We start from the raw sequence: 9,167 nt of genomic DNA, 5'->3' as shown, positions 1-9,167 counted from the left end.
AAGAGTGAAAAGGTTCCCAAGTAGGAGTCCATGAGCCAGGAGAGTGGCTCCTAGCATTTGTGCTGTGAAATTGTTCTGTGTTGGGAACTGGATGGGGGATTGTAGAGTTGCCCTGCTCATCTGCAGGGCACCATCTAACGGTGGAAGTGTCCCTTTCTCTCAGCTGGGTGCTGGTTTTGCTCTTTATCTAGACCTACAGGGATCTAAAGGATCGTATCCAGCTGACAGCATATAAATGCAAGGTGGAGCGGGGCTCTGCAGAAGAAGAGAAGATAAACAGCATTCTCAACAACATGGTAAGAGATGCTTACTTTTTCTTCCAGACACTCATCAGAAACAGATATAGATTAGTTGTAAGGGCATGGCTGTCCTACATACTTTCTGTCCCTGCTGGGAAGCTAATCTTTTGTTTGGGGTTGCATTCAGGATAGGAATGAATGGTTATACTGATAAAAATGGCACACTCTGGCTATAGCTGTCCTTGTCAGGGATTGGGAGTCACTAAGTTGGCCCTGAAGGCTCTATGTTCAGCATGGCTGTTAGTCATGTCTTGTTCTCTCTTTTAGCAAATCCGGTGGAAGAACTGAGCACTTGGGAAACAGCCTGTTTGGCCGTAGCCTTGTCACTGAAAGAAGGAACTGCAAAACCCAGTCCAGTGCCAACAGAGCAGCTCTGTTCCTACTCATTGCATGATCAACGTTCGTTGGTGACAGTGGGTGCCTGTGGCTTGTGGGAGCGTGGTGTTCAGGCTGGTTGAAGACAGCTACTAAAATGTAGCTGGCGAAACCATGGTACTGATGCATCAGGGTTGATTCTTTTTGGAATCTGATTGTCTTTGATGTGGCTGTAAGCCAAGCATCACTTGTGTGTGTGGAGGAAAGTTGCTGGGCACAGCAAGATTAATGTTTGCTCTTGGTGGTGCCTGAGCTTATTCTTGCAAGAGGAACATGTCAGTCACACTTGTGAGCCTCTCCACTAGACAGTGCTGACAAGTCCCTGTAACAGTCAAGCTGGCTTGGGCATCACTAATCATGGCTGTGGCTGGAGTAAAACCTACCTGGACTGTGTTCTCCCCATGTGAAAGTGTTGGGGGAAAGGACCAGCTGCACCTTAATTTTTTTTTTTTTTTGGTTTGTTCTGGCTCACCCTAGGAAAAGAGGTGTGTGAACTCCTGCAGAGAGCCAGGACAACAACCTCTGCCAGTATCCTTCTGCTAGCACTCTGCAGCATTTGGAAGATCCCTTTATCAGGGAAAGACTAGTGTGGAGGTGGTCAAAGTCCTGATGGGTTGGATGGAGAGCAAACAGGGACCTCTCTCCGTTGCAACAAACCTGCTGGCCCCAGCAGCTCTTTTCTCAGAAAGTGTTATGCCAGGAGGGATTGAAATGCACTTTCTCAGAAACACAACTCCTCAGGCAACTGTTGGCTTCATCCTTTCAGACCTCACTTCAACTCTGTAAATAAAGCTGTCTCTTTCTCCTTGGGCTGTTTGTTTCCTTTCCCCACTAAGCACATTGTCACTCTTGAGTGCTAATCCTGAGCAATTTATCACCTCCCACAAAATGAGTTGCAGGGTGTTTTTTAATGTTCTGAAAAGCACAGTGCATGTCACTGTGGAGTGACATTGCTTGCAGCAGTACCTAATTTCACACCTTCAATGCCATCAGCACAGATTAATTAATTTTAACGTAGGAGAGTTTGCTGCCACAGGGGGTCACACAAACATCAGAGTAAATTTGGATTCCAGCCTCCCTGTTGCACTGTGAGCTCTCTTTTTTTTTTTTTTTCTGTTGGTGTTTGTATTTTTTCTTACAGAATCATTGGGTTGGAAGGGATCATCTAGTCTACTCTTGCTTTAGCAGGGTCACCTAGAACACGCAGACCAGGACTGTGGCTATTTGGGTTTTCAGTATTATCACAGCTGGAGATGACTCAGCTTCTCCAGGAAACCTGTTCCTGAATTTGGCGACACTCACAGTACAAAGGTGGTTTTGTGTCTTCAGATGGATCATCACATTGCAATTTGTGCCCAGTTCCCCTTGTCATCTCAGAGAAGAGAGGAATCAGGGATTATTAAATAGCTTTTTACAGATCTTGAAAACTAGCGAGATCCCAAGTCTCAGCTGGTTCAGCTAAAGACTTTAAATCAGCCTGCAAGGACTGGGCCAGGCAGCTGAGCTCTCTGTATGTTATTCCTTCGTGTCACTCTGCTGCTGCCCTTTGCCAGGTAAGAACAGTGATGGGCAGCTGCCAAAGTCCCTGTCTGCCACTTTCGGCAGGCAGACAGTGCTACTAGTCTGGTAGCAGTGGTTTGTGTTTCACCTACATGTGGCAAAGCACAGGTAATTGTGTTCCAGGGCCCAGAGTGCTGGTTGGTCACCTCTCCTGTCTCTCTGGGCTTTTGAGTCCCTTTCTCGTTGCTTAGTGCAGTAGCCCTGCAGAAGCAGAGCTTTATATGCTTTTATAACAATGCTCAGCTGCTGGCCTAGGAGGACATTGTGTTCCTCTGCTGCGTCCTGTCACACATGCTGGCTGTCTACTGTCATTTGTCCTGTCACTGTGTACAGCCTTAACACCTCCTTCCCTCCCTGTAAGAAAAATGGACCATGTCATTTCAGAGCTTGGAACTGTCACCAAACTTGGGAAGAAATTAAACTCTCTGACACTATCTTTGAGATGTCAGTGAGTTGCATCACTTTATTCTGGCTAGGATGTGCAGTGAAAATCATTCCAGTTGCACATGTCCCTTGCAAGACTTTTCACATATTTTTACATTTATAGAAAACAATCTTTGAGCAAACAAGCTCTATGTCATGAGTGTCCCAAGTCAATTTTTTTTATGCTGGCAGACTCAAATCAACACACACCTCATTCTTCTTAACACATACGCACAAATTATTTACATACTGCATTGGTGCCTCCTTTAGAGTTAAAAGAACTCAAAGCATCTGGGCAAATTTCACCATAAAAGCTACTAACTTACATGTGGCCTAAAAACACTTCACAGTGCACCTTTCACCACACAGTTTCACTACAGGATTTACTGCAGGACTCAAACCTGCAATTTCTGGGTTTTACCACTGGATGGGACTCGAATCCATTGTTTCTACAAAAGGGGACCAGAAACATCGGAACAGCCACCCTGTAATTACTGCATTGCTGAGTGTGCCTGAAGCACCCATGGTGCTCTCCATGCCATCATGGCCCAATGGTTATATGACTTTATATACAGCCTGTAAAGGACTTCTGTTTACTCGGTAGACTGAGCTACATAAAATACAAGCTCTATTAGACTTGTTACTGTTAGTTTTAGCATCCCTCACCTAAAATGGTCCTAGGTCAGAGGTTTCAAACCAAACAGGTCTGATTGTCAGTGTGATTCCTCACAGCAGTGTGAGATGAGACTCTCTCTTCACATCTGTGTGCACACTGGTAACTGATACTTGATTTTGTTCATCCTGCAAGGAAAATAAAATTCCATTAATAGCTGGTGGTCATTTTTTATGCAGGCCTGAACAGCATCACGTGGCAGAATTTGCCTCACCAGAAGGCACTGAAACTATGCAATGACCTCAGCTTTCCTGAATGCTGCCTCATCTGTGCAGAGCAAAAACCTTCCTGCCCAGGTTTGTGTGCAAGAGTTTTGTCAGCAAAGATTTTGCCCCTTCAATTACTCAAGAGGAGAAAGTAGAGGGTTGAATGCTGAGGTACTGCTTGTCTCTTTGCTCTGCAACTTGCCTCATCTCACATAAAACATGGGCTGCCTTGTTGGGTTGGAAGGTGCTGAACTCTGTGCTGTCCTTAGGATGCATCTCTGCCAGAGGAATTGCCTTAGATGATGTATTTGCAATAGAAGACCTGGACTGAGTTATTTTGCCCCTAGTTCCTGTTTGGCTACTTACCATGCTTGTCTGAAGCCACTGATCAATACTAGGGCACAGGATGCAAAAAAAAAAAAAAATCCTCTGAGAATATCTAGAGAGGACAGTTCTTGGAGGTAATGATCTTATGACAGTTCATGAACTAAATTATGGAGGATGTTAAGTGGAGAACACTGCTTGAGGGAAAGGATTCCTGCTTTTGCAGGACTGTTCTAGAGCCATTAGTCTCAGTTATACTTCACTTGGCAGAGTGATGCCTGGAACATTTTATATTCAAGTCTCTGAGTCTGATTGTTTCTCAAAGGCCCAAGAAAGAGTCTTGTAGTCAGACACTGAAGAAAACCACTGTTACATTATTAGGAAGCTGCTTTGGACTGTTGTTGCCCATAAATGGTTCCACTGGTTTTCCCTTCCCAGAACCTTCCACTGGTTTGACCTGACAGCTGTGCCACTGAGAAAGTATCTCTTTAGCCAGCTGTTAGAAAAGAGAGGGCTTGTCTGCTGCTATCTGATGCCTGGTGCTCTTACTGTACCAGGCACCCCCTGGAGATTGGCCTACAGAGCAATGTGGGCTGGTCAGCACCAAGACATCTCTCACTTCAGCCGTAGTGGAACCTAGTGTGATATTGGATGACAAGTCTCCATTCTCCACAGCTGCTTCCAATAGTTTCTCAAAATTCCAGAGGAAACTGCTGAGTATGATTCTAAATTCTCATAAACCATATTGAAGCCCATGAGGAATGCTTTGCTGAGATCTCATCCCTCATGGGACTAAGTAGGGCAAGAACCAGCACTGTTAACTCTCAGACTCTGAACTATTCCAGCCAAAAATGTACACATTTTCTTCTACGAGTTTCACTCTCTACACTGCTCAGCAAACTTGCTTATCCCTGGTTGCCTGAGCTTTTCTATTTTTTTTTTTGTCTGAATTTGCTTATTACATAGTCTGCTTGGCCTCTGAACTGCTTCAGTTTTACAGTGTTTCTATTGCAACTTCAATACAAAACTGAACTACAAAACCAAATCAGAGTTATTTTGTAGTGGCTACAGCTTCAGTGTAACAAACTAAACAGGATCAGGCCCAGTCTTTGTTTGTTGTATTTTTTTATTCCCCATGAGGGATCTCAAGAAAGCCATTGAATCCTGACAACATACTAATGATTTTGTCAGGCGCACTCTTTCTGTTGAGCTAGGCTTTCATCGGCACTTCTGCTTCCTTGCTGGTGAGAATTCATCCCACCCTCACCACCACAGACTATATGATATGTCCTTCAAGGAAAAAGGAAGTAACTGGATATTCTGTTTTTTTTTACTCCCTAAATTCTTTAATTCAGTATTCTTTTATACTTTCTGCCGCCATCTATCATGTGTTTCAGTAGTGTTTACCATGATAAAACACTGCCTGCCTGGTTTTGCCTCACAGGAAATCATTTGTGTGGTGAGGCCAAGGATTAGTTTTGCATGTTGCACTTAGACCCCTTGCTTAATTATGATTGCTGACAGCAGCTGTTGCCACACCTGTACACCAGTTATTGTATATGCCATTTATCTTACATCTGGGCTTCAGAGCAAGCCTGGTCTGCAGACACTGAAGCCTGGGAGAAATTTATTCACTTGAGCATCTGGGAAGTTCTTATCAATTGCTTGTGCTTAAAATATGTCTATGATTGGTTTTTGGTCTCTTTTAATCAACTGTGAAGCAGAAGTGAAAGACAGACAATGCTACAGTCTGTTCTACAACCTCCACTTCACTTGGTTCCTGTAAGCAAATGAAGGATTGCAGAAAAGATACAATGTGGGAATGGGTTTGGTGTAATCAAATGTCTAAGAGCTGCAGTGGCAGTTTTTGGAATTGTGAAAAAGTGGAACTGTACTTCCTTGAACAATCTGCAAGGTGATGAGGGTACAGTCTGCTGTGGCAGCTGGGCTTCTTGTAAAGGCAAAAGTGCAGCATGAGTCTCTAATTCTGCCTCTGCATGTCCTGCAATGCAGGGAGAGCATCCACTCCCACCATGGTCTGGGATCCTTGCAAAGAAGGAACTGTAGTATAGGGCTCCAGTCCTGCTTTTTGGATAAACTGTGAGAAAGTGAGGGCATCTGCTTTCTTTCCTGTCGGTGCCTTTCTCTCTAGGAAGAGACCCATATTGTCTCTGTATGGGAGTGTGATGGATCTGCTGAAGAGAGGCTCCTCAATCCCCAGCAACTCTCGCACGTGTCGTGAAATTTCCTGAAATATAAGACAGAACACCAGAAATTCTCATTTCTCAAACCAAGACAACAGGGCAACAGCTAAAACCATCCATTCCATGTTATAGCAACAGGAAAAAGAAGTGATATTCTGAATTTTGGTACAGTTTCATGCTTGAAGTTGCAACACATGGGGGATCTGAACCCAAAAGCCCCATGTGACATTGTAAAAGCAGCGCAGATCACTTTCTCTCCAGATTTACTATCAGGGATGACATCACATCTGGTGTCTTAGTGGCGTAAATATAGCTCTGCTTTCCTCCTTGTACTTCAGGGACAAACAAGTTATGGGTGAATGAACTGCAGTCTCTTCTGCTTAATACAAAATCATGGATGTTTGTTAAATTATAATGTGAATGACAATCTACACAAAGGTGTAAAAAATTATCAGCAAAAACTCATATTGTTCATTTAGAAAATGATGAGTGTATGGTTGTCTGAGCCAGTTGGACCTGGAACTGTGAGTGAGCAGTCCCTTGTCATTGTTTTTGAAGCAACTTCTGAGAATTTAAGCATCTAATTTGACTGAAGCTTCAAAATACAATCTGCAAGATTTTACTGATCTTTCACAGTATTTGCTCAAAACCTTCCCTCAACTTTAGCTTGACTCTGAAGAGTAGTACCCTACTTTTTGTTATAGCAAAAGAACACCAGACTTGTATCTTGAGTGGTTTTAATATTTAAAATACCAGTACAGTGGGATTAAAACCAGCAGTAATGTCACTTGTCCATAGCATAGCTTCCACATAATTAGCTGCATAGTTCTCTACCAAACTGCCATTTCCCCTAAACTGCAAACAGTTTCTGTCTCACTGAGTTGATGCTATCACTCTTATTTCTATAGTAACTGTATCAGTTTCGACTGCTCACAGCCTTTCGTTTATATTTCTTGTTGGGAAATTGCAGCTTTAACTTTTCACCTGCTCTAATACACACTTCCTGAAACACCCAAAGGGCCACATCCTGCAGAGCTCTGCATGCTTGGATTCTATCAGATTAAAGTTCTTTAAAATACAAATAACTGGCAGGATAGGGCATGACCTTTGAGAACATCTAGGTTCCACTGAAGTCTGTGAGATGTTCCCAGTTTACTTGCAAGCTTTGGAAAACATTACCAAGACAGTCTCATTGCCAAGCTTGCGGCAGTGTCCTGGCTGTCTATTGCTTATCTAAAGGATTTTCAGTTCCCACAAGAGGAAGAATGGGTTACAGTTGATATCTCTAACCCATGGCCTAGTATTACTCAGCAGTTGAACTAACACCACACATAATCCCTATACCCCAATATGAGGGTAAGGCTTCCAAAGGCTATAAAACTCTTGCCACTTTTGGAAAGCACAAATGACTATAGAGTCTCAATCTGCTTGTACCAGAAATATTAATGAAGGGTTGTGATCTGAAAAACTTGGTGTAAATTGATGCCTTTCTCTCAAAATAACAGGCAAAGTCATGACACTAGTTAATGTTTTTGGTGGCATATTTAGTTTCAAACAAACAGTTAAGATTGTGCAACCAGACAGAACTGTGGTGAAATTGCATTTTGGTACTGTAGAATAAAACAAATTGCGTTAATAGTCTAGTCACTGGAGCATAAAGCTTCTTCTCTCTTCCTGGAGTGAACTTCTACCTGTGTTTTCTGGTGAAAGCAACTTCAAATTGTGATGCAAAACAGATGATTTGGCTCTATAAATGCAGCCCAAGTCCCTCAGTGGTTTCCACTAGGGAAGGGAAAGATGGTAATGAAATTTAAGTCAACTTGTTGATTTTCTGAACTTTCAGGAAGTTTTGGAGGGCCAGGCTGTAGCCCCGAAATTCAGCCGTAACTATCAGTGTTTGCTAAAGAAAATATGTAGGTTTGAACAGAAAAAGACCAATTACATGTTCATAAAATGAGGAAGATACAGAGCTCGTGTTTGTGTCCAGCAAAGCGTAAAACAAGGAAATAACAAGTGGCCCTTTTGCTGCTTGAGATCAGTGGCTCAATTGCTGCAGGTTATATCTAACTAGATTTTCAGAAGTTCTACAAATCAGTAAGTGGAAAATGACTTAAAAGAAATTCTGAGGGTGCGTGCATCTTGCTAAGCAATTTTATGGGGCCAGAGGGGAAGCATAACTTAAAGAAAGGCTAAGCACTTATGGTACCCCAGAGAAGCAGCCCTCGATCTGCAGCCAGCTAAAGACCTATACCTGAATAGACCTATGCTCTAAAAGCGTGACGGTTTGTATAAATTCGGTTGTTCAGTTTCAGGCTCGCTGTCCGAATCAGCGCTCTGCAGACAGGCCATAGCCCAGCCCGCCTGCCCGCAGGCAGGGGCAGCGCTGGGCGCCGAGGGGCTGAGGGGGGAGCTCCGGGAGCCGCAGCCGGGCGCACCTGCATGTGCCCGAAGTCGGTGACGCCCATGGCGGGGAGGTTGGAGCAGTTGGCGAGGATGAGGCGGCGGCCGGTGATGCCGTTGGCCCTGAAGCATTCCTGGGCAGGGAAGCGGAGGGAAAGGCGGGTCGCACCCTGCCACTACCGGCCCCCCTGCGCTCACACACGCACACGCTCATACACACACTGAGTTCAGGGCCACCGGTCCAGGCGGTGCCGAGGGCGGGGGTTTCTCGCCCGGGCCGGCAGCCCCGCACCTCGTACTGGGGGAAGCCGAGCTGCACCACCCACTCAGCCACCTCGTCGGCGCTCCAGGACAGGAAGGGGCAGACGGGCCCCGGTCCCCCCACGCCCTCGGGCTCAGGCTGCGGCCCTTCAGCCACCCCAGGCCCCGCGGGACCCGGGCGCGGTTCCATCGGCTCCCTCCCCCGGCCACCACGGCAACGCGTTCTTCCGGGACCCCGTTACCTTGGCAACCATCACTTCCTGGAGGTGCGCCCCGTTCTCCCTTCCGCCACTCCCTCCCTGCTGTCAGCCTGCAACGCCGCCCGCGCCCCGCGGCTCTGCAGAACTAAATGTTGATTGGCTGCGTTGTCGAGGGGGGAGGCTGAGGGATGAGCACTGAGGCGCCACCATCTCCCTGCGGCTCGGCTGACACGCACTCGCTC

The 9,167-nt window shown here is 45.4% G+C and overlaps 3 protein-coding genes across 3 annotated transcripts in view; 2 read left to right on the top strand and 1 right to left on the bottom strand.

The window, feature by feature from the left end:
• The window catches only part of VIPAS39 (VPS33B interacting protein, apical-basolateral polarity regulator, spe-39 homolog), a 15,349-nt gene extending 13,865 nt beyond the window's left edge, over nucleotides 1-1,484 (top strand). Inside the window, exons 18-19 of the mRNA XM_008639628.2 lie at nucleotides 192-296; nucleotides 567-1,484. Coding sequence (XP_008637850.1) covers nucleotides 192-296; nucleotides 567-587 — 126 coding nt within the window. The 3' untranslated portion in view covers nucleotides 588-1,484. The remainder of the gene's footprint in view (nucleotides 1-191; nucleotides 297-566) is intronic.
• A 702-nt stretch (nucleotides 1,485-2,186) lies between these two features.
• On the top strand, nucleotides 2,187-4,864 carry LOC103621051. Its single transcript, XM_017741656.1, is given in 7 exon segments — nucleotides 2,187-2,227; nucleotides 2,426-2,561; nucleotides 3,488-3,623; nucleotides 3,626-3,687; nucleotides 4,207-4,401; nucleotides 4,403-4,553; nucleotides 4,556-4,864. Coding segments are annotated over 7 exon segments (765 nt in total). The 3' UTR covers nucleotides 4,600-4,864.
• Nucleotides 4,865-4,968: 104 nt separating this feature from the next.
• Nucleotides 4,969-9,161, bottom strand: SAMD15 (sterile alpha motif domain containing 15). The gene is made up of 3 exons (XM_008639626.2): nucleotides 8,968-9,161; nucleotides 8,500-8,598; nucleotides 4,969-6,108 (listed from the first exon to the last, which is right to left on the bottom strand). Exons 1-3 carry the CDS (start codon nucleotides 8,977-8,979, stop codon nucleotides 5,842-5,844), a joined length of 378 nt encoding a protein of 125 aa, XP_008637848.2. The 5' UTR covers nucleotides 8,980-9,161; the 3' UTR covers nucleotides 4,969-5,841.
• Nucleotides 9,162-9,167: the final 6 nt, after the last annotated feature.

The sequence above is a fragment of the Corvus brachyrhynchos genome, unplaced genomic scaffold (assembly GCF_000691975.1).
Source record: "Corvus brachyrhynchos isolate BGI_N302 unplaced genomic scaffold, ASM69197v1 scaffold115, whole genome shotgun sequence".
Lineage (NCBI taxonomy): Eukaryota > Metazoa > Chordata > Aves > Passeriformes > Corvidae > Corvus > Corvus brachyrhynchos.
Note: the sequence above shows the minus strand (reverse complement) of the source record. Positions and strands in the feature narration are given on the sequence as shown.